At 45.8% G+C, this 20,201-nt stretch overlaps 1 protein-coding gene across 4 annotated transcripts in view; it reads right to left on the bottom strand.

Annotated features, from left to right (window-relative positions):
• The window catches only part of SLC16A14 (solute carrier family 16 member 14), a 42,729-nt gene that overhangs the window by 8,278 nt on the left and 14,250 nt on the right, over nucleotides 1-20,201 (bottom strand). For 2 of the 4 annotated variants that reach the window (XM_083178325.1, XM_083178323.1), the window contains 2 exons: nucleotides 5,921-6,188; nucleotides 2,117-2,260 (listed from right to left, as the gene is read on the bottom strand). In XM_083178325.1, the coding sequence (XP_083034451.1) occupies nucleotides 2,117-2,260; nucleotides 5,921-6,182 (406 nt within the window). In that variant the 5' untranslated portion in view covers nucleotides 6,183-6,188. Of the gene's footprint in view, nucleotides 1-2,116; nucleotides 2,261-5,920; nucleotides 6,189-16,693; nucleotides 16,810-20,201 lie in introns of those variants that run through there. The other 2 variants (XM_083178324.1, XM_083178326.1) reach the window with 2 other exon arrangements.

Below are 20,201 nucleotides of genomic sequence, written 5' to 3'. Positions count from 1 at the left end.
TGTTTTGCTGGCTTTGTGGAACATTTGAGATAACCAAGAAATAGACCTTAGTATGGGTGTGGTACGACGGTCCGACAATCCGGATACCGGCGTTCAGTATCCCGACATCGGAATCACGACTGCCGGTGCCCCGATAGGGGGGCTAGCGCAAAGGAGCCCTCTATGGGGGTCGTGGACCCCCACAAGGGAGAATAGCCCCTTTCAGTCGGGATCCTGACTGTCGGGCATTTAAACAGTAGGGATTCCAATGTCGGAGTACTGACCGTCAGAATCCCGACATCAGTTGATTGACAGACTCTTCAGTCACTTGTTAGATCGACTAGGTCGACAGTCAAAATGTTGACTAATATTGTCCGACAGTCAAAAGGTCGACACATCAAAAAGGTTGACATGCATTAAGGTCGACATGGTCAAAATGTAGATGTTAAAAGGTTGACATGGTAAAAGATCTACATGAGTTTTTCACTTTTTTGGTGTCTATGTTGACATAGGTATACTGTAAGTATACCATATACTGTAAGTATACCGCTTCGGGCATGGACTTCACTACATCATTTTAGTCTCCCTCTACGCCCACTGGGATGCTAAAGTCGGGTTTAAATAAAAAATCATGGAAACTCATGTCGACCTTTTTTATATGTGGACATTTTGCTTGTGTTAACCTTTTGACCATGTTGACCTATCGTACGTCAACATTTTTCAATTTGTCCACCTTTTGACTGTCAACCTAATGACTGCATCTTGGGAGGGGGCACTTTCTTTTTGGGGGAGTGCAGAGGCCAGGATCTCAGTCTTCCAATGGAGATTTCTTGGTCTATTTGTAGGAGCTGGCTTCCATGATCCTCAGCCAGCCAATGGTGTCACAGATGAACCGAAGCAGGTGTCCTAGAATGCAGAACTGAATCCCAAATGCAAGCAGGAGACATCTAATTATACACCTATACCTCCTGTTACGACATTGTATGGAATATCGATTAGTGTGTATGCTCAGTAACGATGCATGTTCCTAATGGTCAGTCATTATCATCAATGACTGCTTGTTCAGCGGGGGACCTGATGGCATAACTCAACTCAACTGAATTCGGCATGCACTGTATGCACTATATCGTTCAACTGGAAATTGGTGATGATATAGTTTGTAAACTATATCGTCTAGTGTGTAAGTTGGCCTTTTTAGATTTTTTGTTTTGTTTGGCAAAGTCAATAGTAGCCTTTCTGTTCTTGAGAATCATGAATGGTTTGCACCTTGTGGTGAACACTGTGTACTGTATTTGCTTGTTTTTGTGTAGTCTTCTCTTTATGGTTGGCTTGGATAATGATGTTCCCAGCCCATACAGAGTGTTCTTCACTGGGCTGGATTTTGTAAAGAGTTTTTTTATCTTTCATGGAAAGAATCCTGCGATTATCCACCACTGTTGACTTCTGTGGACATACATGCCTTTTTGCGCTGCCAAGCTCACCAGTGCATTATTTTTTTTTAGAATGTCCCAAACCTGACATCTGACATCGGAATGAATGCCCCTCAGCCCAGATTGTGTGTACACACTGAGAAGACTTTAATGTTCAGTTCTTCATTAGCATACTACAGTACATTAGCCATTTCGATTTTGTTTGATGTGCAACACATCAAACCAAGCATACGTCACTTGCGCCCGCAAGCAAGCACAATCCCACATACCCACTGAGCAAATTGTGCCCACATTACCCCGGTGTGTACCCAGCTTTAGGATAGCCTCTTTTACTTACATTTAGAGCGCCTTTTAATGCATGCTGTGTTCACAACAACAGCTTCTAAATACAAATGCCACACTTGGAATCAACTCCAGATCTTTTGCTGGGTTAATTGATAAAGAAATAGCCCAGATGTGTCCACGAAACAACATGTGAGTCCGAAGTCCAATTACTTTTGGTTCCTTAAAAAACAGTAGGCTACATATTACACGCCTATAATTCCTAAACACTTCTTCCAATTTTGATGTGAATACCCTCGTATTAAAGCTGATGATCTGCATTTCAAATTCATATTTATTAAATAATTGTCATTTTAAGATATTTAAGTAAATAGCTAGTGTCCAAAGTGCTTAACTGTATAATAATAAGACCTTCGCTTACTTACCAGCTGTTACGCCAAATGTCAGGAATAGAAAGTGCACATTGGTAGCAAAGGCGCTTAGCACCCAGCCAAGGGATGTCAGGAACCCTCCAATAATTGCAGTCTTGCGACATCCACATGTGTTAATGAACAAGCCAATAAAGGGACCTTCAAAAGAACACAGTGGATGTTATATGTATTGCCTGTGCTTATAACACAGCTGCAGTCCTGTTGCGCACTGACTGCCTAGAGCATAGGTGTCAAACACAAGGCCCGTGGGCCAAATCCGGCCCGCCAGACCTCGTAATGTGGCCCGCGCAGCCGCCGCCAGCCTTCACTATTACACTGTAATAATTACAGCATTCCCGCCAGCCAATGGAGAGCTGGAGGGCTTGCACCAATACTAACCCTAATACGCAGGGTTCCAGCGCAGCTCTTACCGCACCCGTTGTTTTACTGGCTGGCTTTCAGTGGGCGAAAGAGCACAGAGTGGTGAGGACTAAAAAACGACAGCCGGGGGCCCTCCTGCTCCCTCAACCCTGCACCCCGGGCTCCCCGCGCGATATGTTCCTGCAGTTGCTCCTTGTAAGGCCGCGGTCTGCCGCTGTCACTGGCAGCCGCAAAGAGTTCATCTCAGTCAGCCTGGGTGGCTGCGGGCGGTGGCGGGGAGACCGTCGCAGGATGGGGGAGAATAATGCGAGCCGGGCTGCCTTCTCTGTTTGCCGTCTCTGAGCTGTGGGATGTGCAATAGCAGCTTGCAGGGGCGGATTGGCCATTTAAGCCACCGGGAACTTTCCCGGGAGGCCGGCCACATGTGAGGCCGAAAGCTGCATATGGGTCCACCCACTAGCGCCCCAGACAATGGCACCCCAGTCTCACCCACTCGCGGGTTTAGCGCCGCCCACACAATTCGGCCGGGGACACCACAGGAGGTAGGGATGATATATTTGATACATTTCATAAATCAGCCCTGTAGTGTCCCCGGCCAAAATGTGTGGGCGGCGCTAAACCCGCGAGTGGGTGAGACTGGGGTGCCATTGTCTGGGCAACTTTTGGCCTTCTATCAGGCTTATCTTACGTGGCCCCGTCTCCTCCCACTGCTGAACTTGTGGGAGGAGGCTCCAGGACTTTCAGGTACCACCCCCAGTCAGATCGATTGCGGCCGCTGCTGCCGGGACCTGCGAGGGGGTCATGTGATAAGCCTTCCTTCCTACATCTCTGGGCAGCTTCTCCGCAGAGACCGGCACGTTATTATATCACTGCCAGCGCTGCGGGGACATTCTCAGCAGGCTCCCGAGTTCTGCACATGTCACATCGAGGTGAGCGAGGATGGGGGTGGCTGGCTATGATACTATGCTGCCCTGCGCTAAGACCATGGTGGTAGCAGGGGAGGGGGCTCTGGCAGGGGAGGGGGTTACAGCTTCAGGGAACCATCACCTAAGACAGAGTGGGGAAGGGTCTGAGGGTTTGTGCAAAAGTCATGCTGCGCTGCTGGGGATAGATGGAGAAAAGGCTGGATGTGCTGTTAAATCTAACCCCCCCCCCCCTGCCCCCACAGCACAAACATAACCTCCCTGCTCCTCCCACCCCCAGTCTAACCCTCTCCTCAGCCTACATCTTAATCCTTTCTTCCAGCAGCCTAAACCCCGACATTTAAGACAGCAACCTAAGCCTTGAACTTCCTCCCACAGCTTAAACCCTGACCTTCCCTCTGCAACCTAAGCCCTGAACTTCCTCCCACAGCTTAAACCCTGACCTTCCCTCCCACAGCCTAAGCCCTCACCTTCCCTCCCGCAGCCTAAGCCCTGACCTTCCCTCCCGCAGCCTAAGCCCTGACCTTCCCTCCCGCAGCCTAAGCCCTGACATAATAAAGAGTGGACACATAGTCCTACAGATACAACCGGCCCTTTGAGGGTGACCAAACTGCTGATGCAGCCCCCGATGAATTTGAGTTTGGCACCCCTGGCCTAGAGGGAGTCTGGAGAGTCACACATTGGTCTACTGTCTTCAAAGGAATTAAGACGTTGGGGGAAATTTACTAAGAATACGAAAATTCATATTCGTATTCTTAATACGAATGAATACGACTGGCATCGCCATCGCATTTCATTTACAAATTCGTATTCCGGAGGGAAATTTACAAAGCAGTCGTTTTTGACTGCTTCGTATTTTCCGATGGCGTATGGATTTGTATTTTTGCCAATAGAAATTTGGGTACTTGTTTCCTAGCACGGCGCCACCGATTTTGATTGTATCCATCGGGTCGGAAAAATCGCGTCGATCGCATGCCAACCAAATCGCATGCGATGCGATCGACGCGATTTTTACATTGGAATCAATGTAAAATGGTCCCTGAGACCAGATTTTACATTGATTTTAATGTGTAATGCCCCAAAAACCCCCCATTTTAATAGAAAACCCCCCTGATGTTTGAAATGCCCCCACATTGTTAACGCCACCCCGCTATTGACGCCAACCCGAAGCGTGGCGAGCCCGCGAGGGGCGGCGGTACGCGTCCTCCGACCTTTTCATACCCCTACTATCCATGTTGGCATCGAGTTGATTTTACAAAGTGTGGCGAGCGCAGCGAGCCACCGAGCCCGAAGCGTGGCGAGGGGACGCGGATACCTTCACAGGTAACCGCGTCCCCTTGCGGGCTTCACAGGTATCCGTGTCCCCTCGCCAAGCTTCGGGCTAGGTGGCTCGCTGCGCTCGCCACACTTTATAAAATCAACTCCACGCCGACGTAGATAGCAGGGGTATGAAAAGGTCAGAGGACGCGTGCCGTCGCTCCTCGCGGGCTCGGTGCGCTCGCCACGCTTCGGGTTGGCGTCAATAGTGGGGTGGCGTTAAAAATGGGGGGGCATTAAACATACTTTTTAACCATATTCAATGTGAAATGGGCCATATTGGCCCATTTCACATTGTCATCTATGTAAAATCGGGTTGATCGCATTGCGGCACCTTATTAGGGACCGCGATGGACGCGATCAATGCGATTTTGTCTTTCACCGGCAAATTAGCTGGTGGTTGACACAAAATCGGGTTCATCGCGTTGATTGTATGCCTTAAGTGCCTTAAACTTAAGGCATACAATCAACGAGATGGGCGCCGTGCTAGGAAACAAGTACCGAAATTTGTATTTTTAAATACAGATTTGTATTTTTTGAAATACAGATTCATATTTTTTAATACAAATTCGTATTGGCAGCCTGCACAGATTATCCGTGCAGGTTGCAGTGTAAAAAAACTTGAAAAATATATATTTTTTTAAAAAAAACTGCGTAGGGTCCCCCTCACAGCTGTAACCAACCCCAGGCTCAAAGAGCCGGTCCTGGTTTTAAAATGTCAGGGAACAATTGAAATAGGGTTCCCATTATTTTTTTAAAACCATCCCAAGGGCCGGTCCTGCTTCCCAAAATAAGGGGGACAAAATGAGTAGGGGTCCCCCGTATTTCAAGAACCAGCACCAGGCAGAACCAGCCAGCTGGGTAATGCCACAGCCGGGGGGAGACTTTTTATACAAGTCCCCCCCGGCCAAAGCATTAGACCGGTGAGCCTGTGCAGGGGTCCTGGGGAAGTGGGGACCCCCCTAATGAAGGGGTTTCCCCTCCAGAACTTACCTGCCCAGGCTGAAGCCTGGTGCTGTCCCCGGTACCCCTGGGCTGTGGGTACCGGGCTGATAGTGGTGTTAAATTAGAATAAAATTATTGGGTTCTGCTGTGGAACTATGAGTCTGATCTGCCCAGGCTAAAACCAATAACTACAAATCCGAATGTGCCATGAATATGAATTAACATATTTTGTCACCCTCATGCAGTTTCATACCTACTATCAGTGTGATGCCCATCGTAAGGGAACTGATCCAAGCTGTCAGACCTCTGGTTTGATGGAACTCTTCAAGCCATTCCATGTTGAGTACCCCGAGAGCCATCTGGGATCCCATAACCAGCACGTGGACGAGGAATGAGGAGAGAACAACCATCCATGCCCATCCCCCATCGATGTTGGGGTCCACTTTTTTCGGGTCTGGTCTGCCTTTCAGCTTTCCATCCAGCTCCTTCTCCATTCCTGTTCCTTCACTGCACATCCTGGCCTAGGTCAGAGAATATAACATCCATAGATTAGTACAGAATTCACACTACACCATCTGGATAGGTTTTATTCAGGTTTAGCACATTCGATTATACTGCAATTGGAACTAAAAAACACCTACAATATTAAGGAACTACCTATGCATCCTATTGTAAAGCGCAACAGTATTTTCTACGCTATATAAGAAACTGTAAATAACAAAACCTCAAAAACATAATATCATTTGCAAAAGCAAAAACATCAGGAACTTCATTGTCACATAAAAAAATTAAGAAAAGGTATTTAAGAAATGTGGAAGCTCAGTATAAATTTGTCATATGTTGACCAAGATATCACTTTTTTATTCCTTTAAGCCACTTTTCCCCATCTCCTCCCCATAGTGATGACTCTTAAATGTACCTGTTTTCACCAGACATTTCTTCCTCAGGTGAGTCTTTCCTTTCCCTCTGTCATTGTATCCTGGATATCCCAACATTTTATTCGAAAACATGTCCAAAACTAACTCCTATTCCTCCAGAGCCCCATCCTCGAACCCACCATCATTGTCAAAAATGTCTCCCTCCTGACCATTCCCAGTGTGTCACCCTCATTTTCTGCACGTGTTTCACCCCAACATTCAGAATACATCTCACTCTTGCCATTTACACTCATCTCTGCCTAGAATACTGTAACCTGCTTCTCTCTGTCCCTCTTACTTCCTAATCCCCATTTCAATCTATCATGATGACTGCTGAGGATCTTTTACTCCTTTCAACCTGCATCACTGGCTACTAATCCCCTTCCAACTCCAGTTCATACTCTTTAAATATACAACAATTAATCATTCTGGTTCCTCCTACATAGACAACCTCATTTCTATTCACACTCCCTCCTTCCCCCTCTGCACTTCCTTCTACTGTCACCTCTACTTCATTATGGTTACCTCTTTTCACACTCATATCCAAGATGTCTCATCCTCCACAGGAATTCACTCAAATACAGCTTTTTACAATTCTTCCTCCCAAATCTCCACTCTCCTGTCATCCTCTGACCTTCACTTACACCCAGATCACTCTCCAACTGTTCACCACTCCTCATATCATGTAAGCTATCACAGACAGGCCCTCCCTAGTTCATGTTCATCCCTAGCTTTGCTCTTGTTTGCAGTGCTTCTTTGTCTCGCCTCCTAGCCCCATTCAGCAACTCCTAATCTGTGTGCTCACTCTTTGTTGTATACAGACTCATTCACCGTTGAACTGTGTTCCCTTTACTGTGATTCACCTCCATTATTTGCCAATATACAGCGAGTTACCCAACCCTGTGTCCGTGTACTACCTAGGGTGTCAGTTTATCTGTTGTTCCAAAGACATGTCAACTTACATTTACTCTACCACTGATATGTTTATTTGTTACACTATATTCCCTGTATGGCATTAAGGAAACTTTGTGTCTCCTTAGAATTAAAAGATAATAATAAAAGGTGGATAACTTTGGCCATGCAGTGCCTGCCACTGTAATTATTGGAGCTTGTCATCAATCAGCCGCTGCAATCACAGTCTAGAACCAAGGAAAAGAGTACAGATGGACAAGGATGTTAAGATGGGTACACACGGATCATTATCCTTGTGATGTGAATCGTAACAATAAATTGTTCACAACGTATAATCATAGTTGCATTCTGCAATTTCCCTGTCTCCCTGAAGAGTCTATAATCTCCCTGATTTCTCCTAACCCACCTCATGCAGCTGTTACCTTTTTTTGGGGGAAAAAAATAAATCAGAGATATATACAATCAGATGGGATTTGCACTTGGAATTTATTACATAGGCATCATATTTATTATCAAGTATGTTGTGCTGAGAGAGAATAAACTAAATCTCACAGCAAATAATTGCAAACAAATAATCCAATATTGTAGGCAGCACTGTTATTATCTATACCTGCTACATTTCCCAAAGTATATAGTTACTAATGTTATCTAGAAATATCTTGCAACAAGCATTTAAGCACATATACACCCATATATGGAACTAACCACAACCTTTGGGTGGAGCATGACACAAACCCTTAATTCTACTGCCAGCTATAATCTCCCTGAAACCAGTTTTCAAAAGTAGTCAAGTATGCGTATAGTGTGTGCCCAGCTTCATGGGCTGGATGTATTAAAATACAAGTATTTATTCTGCCTCACCTACTATGTAACTATGTAACATCACCGCCCTATCGTAGTGATGCTGTCGCATATGTACTAAGCAATGTATAGCAATGCAGTGACGGAGGCCCCCGCAATACCTGTGATGTGGTGTGCGGGGGGGGCGGGTGTCTCCATCACATCCCTGGGTGCCTCCTCCCTGGGTGCCTCCTCCTCCTGGGTGCCGAAAGCCTAAGCAGCCTGTCCCCGGCGCCTCCTCCTCCCCCTGCAGCCGGAAGGACGTCCTAGGTGTTTCTGGGGGGGGGATAACCTTTCCGGGTCCAGGCTCCCTGGAGGAAGGTAAGCCAGGGAGAGGGGGTCGGCATCTACGGCGGAGGTGGCGGGTGTCGAAAAGAAGCCCATAGGCTTCTATATGGTATTGCCACCCGGGTCTTAATACATTTGAAAATGCGGTAAGACCCCCGAAAATGCATTTTTAACTTAGTACATCCAGGTGTCTTAGCTTTGCGTGCGCCCTGTGCGAGGACAGGGCAGACAGCTGACATTCGGTGATGTCAGCCGCCCGTCCCTATTAGTAGTGTCACTGCCTCATTTCCATCGGATTGCCCACCATTTTTTGCCGCTCCCCCCCCAAAAAAGTGAAAAGGCATGGGCAAAAGGTGCCTTCAATAGTGTCGAAAAACTTGCATAAATGAATAGTCAGACATCTCCCCTTTGGAAATAAAAGTCAGTCTGAGCTGTATTTACACGGGGACGCCCATAAAACGCTGGGCATTCCACTGTTCCTGCCCATTTCCGCCCCTGCCCCCCCCCACAATGAACGGCTCGGTGAGTGTATAACTTGCCAAAGCCGTTCAGTAGGGGTTTTCACATGCGCATACCTTGACCATTGGGGCTGGGTCCGAATTCGGATCCTGAATCAGCCCCATTCTGAATCTCACACCCTAATACATTTGGCCCCATGTATATTATATAGTCCTGCCGCACACTGGCCGGCCATGTTCCCTGTATATTATACATAAATATACACTATTACTATGCATATGCTGATGCCTAGAGAGCCAGACAGCAGAGGGTACTGGCCTCCTACATGTCCTCCTCCAGAGGAGTCATAATGGCAGGCAAGGAGGCCACAGTGACCACAGTGAGGGGGAGCTGAGCCTGGTCCAGCAGATGAGCTACTGGACTGGGTGCTGTGCACGGAGTGACCCAGTGAGGGAGGCCCTGGAGTGGTGCCGGTCACTGCCAGCAGAGGGAGACAGCTTAGAGGACTTCTGCTAGCACTGCCAGAAATGCATCTCCCCCTCCATGTGGGCCCGCTGGGTGGTGTGTATTCAGAGCCCAGCAAGCAAGTTGGAACGCAGACCCCCGCCGTCCAAATCCCTGTGCAGGGCTGCAAACGGATTTGTACATGTACATATTAATTCTCTAGTGCCCGCACTGAGGAGAAATCATTCAATGGCTACTTACCATCGAATTATTTCTTCTCCTTTGCCGGAGCTCGCAGCCGCGCATGACCCAGGAGCCACTCAACGTCTGGTTTGTATGGATGAGAAGGTCTGCCTTCTCTGGGGCCACTGTTTTTGTGGGCATGTCCATGAAACTCTGGGGATCGACCCTGGATGCCACCTGCCTGTCAATCAGGCTATGCGCATGTGCAGATAGGCAAACATCGGAAGAAGGGACGAATTCAGATCTGTGCAAATGGGTCTGAATTTGCCCGCATATAGAGTGCTTTCAGTAGGGTTACCATGCCTGGCACGACTAAAACATGTTCAGATTGGTACCTACACAGCTGCACATGTAGACCTAAGGGTTTACAGAAATCAAATAGGAGGTCTACCTTCAGAGTTTTCCCAGGGCCTCCAAGCCTCTAGTTCTGCTACTACCCTATGCCTTTCCCTAACAAGCCAGGGGGTACCATGCTAAACAAAAATGTAAAGTAAAACATATATCAACTCCTTTGTGTAAATATAATATCTGTGCCTTTAAAATGTATTTTATTTTCTGTGATCCCTTTCTATCTGAAATTTAAACTTCTCTCTACCTGCATCAGGGCCATATTTAGTGTGGGGAGAGCAGTGTAGAGTCTGTCCATTCGCATGGAGTACTGTTGAACAGGTCCCTTCCAAAAATGGCCTCAGAGAAGACAGTTCTGAAGGATGCTAGAGGAGGCAGCAGCCATTTTGGGAAGGACATTTAAAACATGGATGAAGACAGGCACGAACACTGGTATCTGGAAGTGGTGGGACTTCGTAGCTGCTGGGAGAGATGCTGCAATGACCCAAGTGGGCAGCAAGTAAGAGGGTTCCTGTGAAAAAAGAAACCCCTGGCAATGAGAACGAAGTTCAAAAGTAAGTAGCCATACTGTGGGGCATTGATGTGTGCAAGAGGCATAACTGTGGAGCATAATAAGGTGTCCTAGGCAGTATTGTGTGCGGTATAATAAGGTGTCAGGTGCATTACTATGTAAGGTTTAATATGGTGCAAGGGGCATTACTATGTAAGGCATATTAAGATGCAATGGGCAGTACTGTGTGGAGCATGGGTGCCGGACGGCTCCCCGACAGTCGGGATTCCGACAGTCATTACTCAGACGTCGGAATCCCGACTGCTCCCTCGTGGGGGTCCATGACCCCCATAGAGGGAGAATAAAATAGGTGGCGAGCAGCGCCCGCAGGGGGCTGCATTTCGCTCCCCCCGCTGTGCAGTCGGGATTCCGATGTCTGAGTAATGACTGTCGGAATCCCAACTGTCGGGCAAATATACCACACCCGTGGAGCATAATATGGTGTAAAGAGCATTACTGTGTGCTGCATAGTTTAGTCCAAGGAGCATTACGGTGTGATGCATAATGAACAAGTTTTTTTTTTTTACTGGGAGCTAAATTATCTAGAAACGGCCCTGGCCTCCATTATAATTAAAAAAATAAATAATAACATATGCCCCCACATTGTTAATGAATTGTTTAATAATAATATTTTTCATTTATACCGCGTTCTCACTGCAGGCAAATTCCTGGGTCTAGCATGTCGACCCGGAAATTTGCCTTTTAACACAGATTTTTTGCAGTTTGAGATCCAGGTGTGCAGACACGGGTTGACCCGTTCTCACTGCCAAAAAACCTGTGTTAAAAGGCAAATTACCGGGTAGAACTTCTTCACCCGGGAATTTGCCTTGCAGTGAGAACGGGGGTCCATCCTTAAAGCCGTGTATTTCTCACTCGCAGTGAGAACACGGTATAAATTTAAAAATAAACAATTCTGAACTCTAATCAATAAAATATACTATATGTTCCATCTTGATTTATATTAGCACTATTTTACTATTAATATTTAAGGTTCCTCCATATTTTATACAATGTAGTAGTGGCTAATATATAATTTGTTCTTCTTTTTTTTATCCCGCATAATATAAAGAATGATGGACTGCTCACTAGAGGTCCCGGACACAAATGAAATATTATTTTTTGCAAGTTCAACTCCTTTATAGTTAATCAAGACCTTTCTTTCTTGTGAATAATGAAAGATTGCTCCTGAACGGTTGCAAGTGTATAAAATAAACATGCTTGCCAAATTTTACATAATTTGTGTTAGGATGCCATGATTATTTTTTGGGGGGCACTTGAGTAAGCAGTTTGGGTGCCTTCCTGCTTTTGCCTGTGTTGTGTAGGTTCTTAAGTAGGCTCTTCCACTTTAAGTTTGTTAACATAGTTTTGTAGTCTATTATTTTAGCAAATGATAATGCCTAAACAATTCATGTGCCAAGTAGTGCTAAAGTTATCCTTACTAAGTTACTGTTCCCACAAGCAAAGATTTCAAGTCAGATTACAGTATAAGAATTTAGATTTTGTGGAAATTCACCCTATGGTGGTATTCAATTAAAATTTTCACGATGTGCAGCGAATCTGCCCCTGACGACGAATTTGTACACACACACACACACACACCCTCCGGCGCATGCCTCCCTGCCTGTGCCGGACGCTGCACACAGCAGCAGGGGAAAGAAGGAGGGCTGGTGGGGACACAGGCAGCAGAAGCTGGGCAGGCAGGGCAGGCGGGGAGGTGGAGGGAGCACTGCGCTGGTCCCACTCGTGCATATGTAATGAGCGGGACCCAGTGCAGTGAATATCCAATGACCGGCTCCCCGCCCCTCTGCTGACATCATGTAAAAAAATATATATGTATTCATGTGCTGCAAGTACATGAATCCAAATAGCAAGACCCTTCAAATAATAAAATTAATGATTTTTTGATACAAATAAAAAACAACAACTTTATTTTAAAAGAAAACATTCCAGTTCACCATAAAAAGATGCCGAATGCAAAACGGTGAAACACGGCAAAAATCACGGTGAAAGCAGTTCTCCATTCTAGCACTGAATACACTCTGCAAAATAGAGTCAAAACCAGCGAATTGCAGCGAGCATAAAACAGAGAACTGGCCGGCATTCACTGTTCGCTTTTGGCGAACAGTGACCGTTGAATAGGGTGAATCAGATTTTCAGTGAAAAGATTCCCTGCAGAGAGTGAAAACAGCCTGATTCGCCGAAAAAAGCGGTGAATCCAGAGCATTGAATACTGGCCAATGAGTCCAAATTTGAAAGGGCCAACACACGGGGAGATTTTTCTGAGTGATGCTAGACCACTCTGCACACAGCGCCGCACAGCGATGTGTGCTGAGTGATCTGTCATGGCCAGTGTCTCCGGTGAGAACACTGGCCCTGACCAGCAATTAAATAGATTGGTACTCTTTACCTAGAACGGCGCCCGCGATTAGCATCGCGGGCGTCGGGGGTAAAAAATCGCGGCCATCGCGGGCATCGCGGGTACATAAAAAACGGGTGCGACGCGATGCCCGCGATTTTCCCATAGGGATCAATGTTAAAAGTCAGATTGGACGCGATTTTACTGTTAAATGCCTCAATGCCCGCGATTTTTACATAGGAAACAATGTTAAATGGGCCACAGAGCCCTAATAGTCCCCTGAAGTCTTAAATGGCCCCCACAATTTTTAACGCCACCCAACGATCAACGTGAACCCGAAGCGTGGCGAGCGCAGCGAGCCCGCGAGGGGCGGCGGTGCGCGTCCTCCGACCTTTTCATACCCCCACTATCCACGTCGGCGTGGAGTTGAGAATAGAATAGTGTGGCGAGTGCAGCGAGCCACCGAGCCCGAAGCGTGGCGAGCGCAGCGAGCCCCGCGAGGGGACGCGGATACCTTCACAGTTATACGCGTCCCCTCGCGGGCTTCAGAGGTGTCCGTGGCGACGCGGACACCTGTGAAGCCCGCGAGGGGACGCGTTTACCTGTGAAGGTATCCGCGTCCCCTCGCCACGCTTCGGGCTCGCTGCGCTCGCCACACTATTCTATTCTCAACTCCACGCCGACGTGGATAGTGGGGGTATGAAAAGGTCGGAGGACGCGTACCGCTGCGCTCGCCACGCTTCGGGTTAACGTTGATCGTGGGGTGCCGTTAAAAATTGTGGGTGCCATTTCAGACTTCAGGGGGACTATTAGGGCTCTGTGGCCCATTTAACATTGTTTCCTATGGAAAAATCGCGGGCATTGAGGCATTGAACACTAAAATCGCGTCCAATCTGACTTTTAACATTGGTCCCTATGGGAAATCGCGGCCATCGCATCGCACCCGTTTTTTAGTGCATTCGATGGTCGCGATGGTCGCCGTTCTAGGTAAAGAGTACCAATAGATTTATCCAGCATGCGGGATATTAATCGCAGAGCAATAGCGCCATGCAGGGCCGTGCATCGCTATCGCTCCTACAAACAGAGCGATGTAGGGGCATTTTCTAAGCGATCTAGTCAGATAGCTTAGAAATTGCCCTGAAATCCCCCCGTGTGTAGGCCCCATTAGTCTGTGCATCTGCGGCTACTATTACCTACAGTGGCTGCAGGCTACTTGTGCATCTGCATGTGGACTGGACTGTCCCTGCTCTATGTACCTGCTCCTGTACCGTGCACAAAGCATGTCTCATTTCTGTTTGTGCACTAGCAGGCCAAAATACATGCTCATGACTCTCCCGCAACACAGGACAGTTCCATGTAATCACATGGCCTATGCCCAATTACCGCCCAGAAATGACCACTTCATGGAAAGAGGCCGGGCCACTTTTCAAGTGTCACAAAAGGGACACAGACGAGGATGAGGCTGAAGAAATATAGGTGAGAAGTAAAGGTGGAGGGACGAGGGTGAGTTTGGAGTGTACCAGTTATGATGCTTCCAGTGGTGCCCCAACATCACCACAGCAAAATGAGGTGACCGTAGTCACAGTGTTCTTTTCTATACCACATTCAACTTGCAGCCCTCCAGGAGCTGTGGAAATACTTCAGCACACCTGCCACAGTTCTAGCATGCCATAACAACAAAACTGTGGGAGGGCATGCTGGAATGTGTAGTTCCACAGCAGCAGATAAATAGCCATAGCATAGCATATAGCCATAGCATATACTAAATCTGCAAAATAAGGGAATTCCAATCCCTGTACAGAATGGTATTCCGTGTGATGGAAAAGTAGAGCTTGAGGATTGCGGCTTCTTTCATATTAGAAATCTGCCATGAAGCACAGTTTCTGTAACACCTCATTCGGGGGTCACCAGATGGGCACTGCCACTGTGGGCTAATGCATACCTAATAACATGAGTGTGGTCTGCAACAACAATGGTGGCATCACTTCACAGCAACATGTTGTTTTGTATTTGAACGCATAATTTATTCATTTGTAAAGTCATAGCTAGGCACAGGATGCCGCATTGTAAATTATCTGCAAGATTCCAATAACGGTACTTACACAATTATGTATCCAGGTATAAGAACATGTTGTATCAAATGAATAGCACAGTCATTAAATGTGTGTACAATCAGAGAAAACTATTTATTCAAAAGAAATACAATTCTTGCAAAAGCATGTTCAAGTTTTTAATATTTAATTGTCTGTCCTTTTGTCTAGATAATTGCAGGACAGCGTTTGCCTTGGATGTCCATTGTGATAAAAGGTCATGGAAGGTGAGGCGCCTATAACCCAGACAGATGCTCTGTGGAAGGGATACGGTCATATTGTCGACAGCACTTAGGTCGACACCGTTGGGTCGACAGGTGGCAAGGTCGACAAGTTGCAGTGACATTGGGGTAAATGTACAGGTATGAAGCAGTGATAAGGGAGGAGAAGTGCCCCATGGCAACCAATTGGCTGCTCTGTTTAATTTTATATTATACAAATTACAGATGTTACTTCAGTGCTGATTGGTTGCCATGGGCCACTTCTCCTGCCTAATCACTGCTTCATACAGCTACCCTGTTGTGATTTATTTCTATAGAGTTTTTGCAGTGTAACTATGTAACTGCTTGTCATTGCTAAAAAAAATGACATACTTGAAGACTACACTAAAACCTATACAAAAAGATCTGTAACACCTTAGGAGAAACACATTAAAAAAAATAACAAAATTGCAATCAAACACAAAACCACCATTGTTCCTGTGAAGCGATGCATGACTTTGTGCCAACACTACCTATTAGTACCAGCAGTTCCTGGGAGGACAGGTATACATTGCCTACGGATAGCCAGATCAGGTGTGTGATGCAGGAGTGTGCATATGAGTATTGTCAGGGGATGCGAGTTTTAGGTTTTAACTCCAACAAGTAACCCATGCTGCTTATAACTCTACTTAACATGACAGAAGACATGGCCAAGAATTGTGCTGTATAAACCACATATGTCCATAGGAAGCAGAGAGAGGTGGCATTCATCTTATTAGAAGGTGGTGACATAAAGAAGATGGCAAATCATTACCTATATGACTGTGTGTATGAGACAATTCTATGAAGAATATGCAGATACAAATAGGGCAAAGATTAAAAATCATGAGGGGCTGCAATGTGTCACCTAAGGCCTGTCATTCTATGGCACATTCACAGCTGCAACAATGCACTTACATCTTTGTCACTATCAAGTATAAAGTGCAAAATATCATATATCGGTGCTATAGCAGAATATATGCAAACACACGCGTTGGATTGATGCAGATACACGCTTTTTTACAAACTTATTATCAAAAAAAGATATAGCATATACAAAAAGCACAGTCTCCTGCCCTCCTGGTATATGCAAGGCATCTTTAGTTAGGAAAAAACAAACTTAGGACAACTAGTTCAGGAACAGTAATTCATAAAGTATAAAACATTGGCAATTGTGCAACATACGAATACTGAATAAGGAAGACAAACCCATCCCAAAGCAAACTCAGCAGAATCTGAAAATTTAAAGGTATACTTGCATGAACACACACACATATACACATACATAAACACACACACTCACACACACACGGTCATGTATATGCCAATAATAATCAAACCTGAGCCAGCGTTATAGTGTTTGATCCCAATGTCCGCTCTGACCATCTTGCAGCTAATGACTTTTGTAAGTGAGTAACTTATGTAGGAGAATCCCAGTATCCTCCCAGAATTGGGGTGGGCACAGACACTGGTGCATACTGCATGTACAGTAGTATTGGAATGTACATGTAGAATAATTAGTCAGAAGGAGCAATGCTACATGGTAGGGAATAAGTAACAGACACATCGTTGTCAGCAAGATGCAAAGGTCACTGTGCATGTCTTTAATTCCACGTTCTACATCTTATAGATAAAAGGAAAATAGTTTTTGTTAAAATATGGCCGGCACTCTGCATATGAGCCAACAGGTATTTATATTGGTTTTCTAAACCTTTATATGTTTAGCTACTAAATGCTTTTACAGTCTCTCACTCTTATCTGGACCTTGTATTCCAAAGACAAAACCCGTATCTATTGTGGCCATTGTAAAGTAATTACTATAAGGTCATTGCTATATTATAAACATAATTTCACTGAATGTAAACTTCAATTTTCTCAGAAATCAGCTAATAAAAATTCATATACAGCAAAATAATTATCATAACTCCTCCTATAACGCTTGAATTGCACCTTCCATTATTCAATACACCTTCTATTGATTCCTCTAGCGTTAAGCCGGGTACACACTAGACCAGTGATGGGGAACCTTGGCACTCCAGCTGCTGTTGAACTATACATCCCAGCATGCCCTGCAAGTTTTGCCATGGTGAAATAACAAAACTGTTGCAGGGCATGCTGGGATGTGTAGATCAACAGCAGCTGGAGTGCCAAGGTTCTCCATCACTGCACTAGAAGATGTTTTAAAGAAATTGCAATGTTTTGTCCATGCACCAATTATAACTAGTTTAGTTTCATTGTATGTTCTCTGTATTATGCTTAGGGTGGAATTCAATTGTGGGTTGTTGTTTTTTATGGGGGGGGGGGGGGGGGGGGGGGGAGTAAACCAATGGGAAATATCCAATTGTATGGCACTCAATGGGAAATATCCAATTGTTCTGCAAGTGCCCCTTTTGTATCATGCTTGTCGTGTCCAAACGCACCAGGATTGCAAATTAAATCGAACATGCAAAACAGCACTTGGGCAGATTTCCCCACCTTGTGTACCATCCCACTTTTATCATTTCTTGGCTTTCTAACTTTTTGAAGTTTTCCCGAATTCATCTTACACTTGCCTATTTTTTTCGGTTTACTCTATGGGAGAAGCCTGAAAAGGAGATGCTGTTGGCCACATCATGGGTCCAGGCTGGGCTCTCACGACATTAGGTCCCACCACCATCTTTGGAAATTGATGCGATCCATGTCACTTACCCCATCCCCTACATTCCCATGAGTATCTCAGTATCCTACTAAATTCACTTGCATGTGTGTGTGTGGGGGGGGGGGGGGGGGGGGGTGCAGCCGATCTCTCTGCTCGTTCTTGCAGAGTCAATCTGACCGAATCTACTGGAAACAAGCAGGCTGCACTGGTTTGTGATTGGGCGTTCTATATATGAAAAGGCCAATGCTGGTAACACAGACCTGTATGTAAATACATTACAAATATGCAGGAGTAGTTTCTGAAACTATCATGATGACTTATACCAACACCAGGCACTTCACAATATGGCTGCATATGTGACTGTATTGTATCTTATTCTACGCACATTTCTTTTGACCAATGCAGCCCAACTCACAACCAATCCTGATTTATGCGGGGCACGTAGAGAGGGAGGATGGACCTGGTTACTGGTGGGGGGAGACGATCAATGCGATTGGTCATCCAGGAAGGGACATACAGGAGACTCAGTGACCCTCTGTAGCACATCATTTTGTGCTGGACAGGTGAGAGTTAGTACTGCTCACTGGCAGCAGTCTTCCTCTTACAGGGATGGGGGGTGGGGGCGGTGGCATGCCAGACCCCGCCAAGAAGCCCAACTAACAGTGTGCAACCCCCCTCTCTGCCCACCGCAGGAAACACATACTCACACATGCATGCACACTGGATTGGGATCATTTGGTCTACAGCATGATGGTCGACAGTCATTAGGTCGACACCATTAGGTCGACATGGGTCTAGGTCGACATGGGAAAAGGTCCACATGGTTCTAAGTTGAAAGGTCATTAGTTCGACAGGTCATTAGTTCGACAATGTCTAGGTCGACAGTGAAAAGGTCGACATGGGGTTTTTCACCTGAATGTCAACACAGTCGACATGGACACAGTTTAAAGTGCACCACATCCACTCGCAATGCATCAGGCACGGTGCATCACTGCGCTCAGCACACTATTTTCTTCTCCCACCACGCCCTAGTGGATGGTAGGGCATGAAATACTGCCTGTCGGCACGTGTCGGCTCAAAATACTGTGAAAAACCCCATGTAGACCTTTTCACTGTCGACCTAGACACTGTCGAACTAATGACCTGTCAAACTAAAGACCTGTCGACATAGACCCATGTCGACATTTTCCCATGTCGACCTAATGGTGTCGACCTAATGACTGTCTACCATAATGCTGTAGACCAAATAACCGCATCCCTGCACACTTACATAGACACATAAATGTGTACATACTGTATGGAGATTTTATAATATTAGTTTTTAAATGGAACTACAGCATCAATTTCCATTGAATTGTAATTGATGAAAATGGACCTTTAGCAAATATACCCCAGAGACCCACATGTGACAGACACACACACACACACATGCACACACACACACTAAAGGATTCGCTGGTCCTTGCCTACTTCCTCCTCAGAATCAGTTATTAATTTTTACAACGGCAGAGCTGAAAAACAAAGATGACCTTTCCCCCAGTTTCGCGCTACATGGCAGACTGAAGGCACAGTGCAGCCTTTACCATATACACAACAAAAGGTGTCTGTGGAGAACAGGGAGCTTTAATAGGTGCATCCCCCATCCCGGTCGTCATGGTCTATGTGATCAGAGCCTGGCACAGCCTTCCAGAGAATGTACATCGGGATGAAATATGCATGTAACTCTATTGTAACACTGAACTTTTGAACTTTAACTGATTTTTTCTCCCTCAGTGCATCCTATGTCATCAAGTTCATCCTATCAATTATTACCAGTTATTTATACCATGCACATATATTCATCAATTGGAAAAACCCTCCAGGTGCCCCTCTCTACCTTAAAATCGCAAATTTTGCATATTGCGGCAATGGAAAATATTACTTATTGTCTCCCCGATAGGGGCCATATGTTTGCCCAAGTCTGAGCTCCTACAGAGGCACCCCTCAACCTTTTACTCCTATACCTACCTATTCTACTGGACTCATGTGTGATGGGAAGGTCCATCTTCTTTGCTTTACCACCTTGGACAAGCAGTTATCCCTATAATGGTATCAGATGCACCTTGAGATGTTCTGTTTCCCCAAGAAGTTCTGCTCCCTATACTTAAGACTCATACATACACTAGAGGAAATTTTAAAAGATATAGCTCAGAAAAGGTCTTCTGAGCGGT

Source organism: Crinia signifera, chromosome 3 (genome assembly GCF_055691185.1).
Source record: "Crinia signifera chromosome 3, ASM5569118v1, whole genome shotgun sequence".
NCBI lineage: Eukaryota > Metazoa > Chordata > Amphibia > Anura > Myobatrachidae > Crinia > Crinia signifera.
This window is presented reverse-complemented; position numbering and strand designations above follow the sequence as displayed.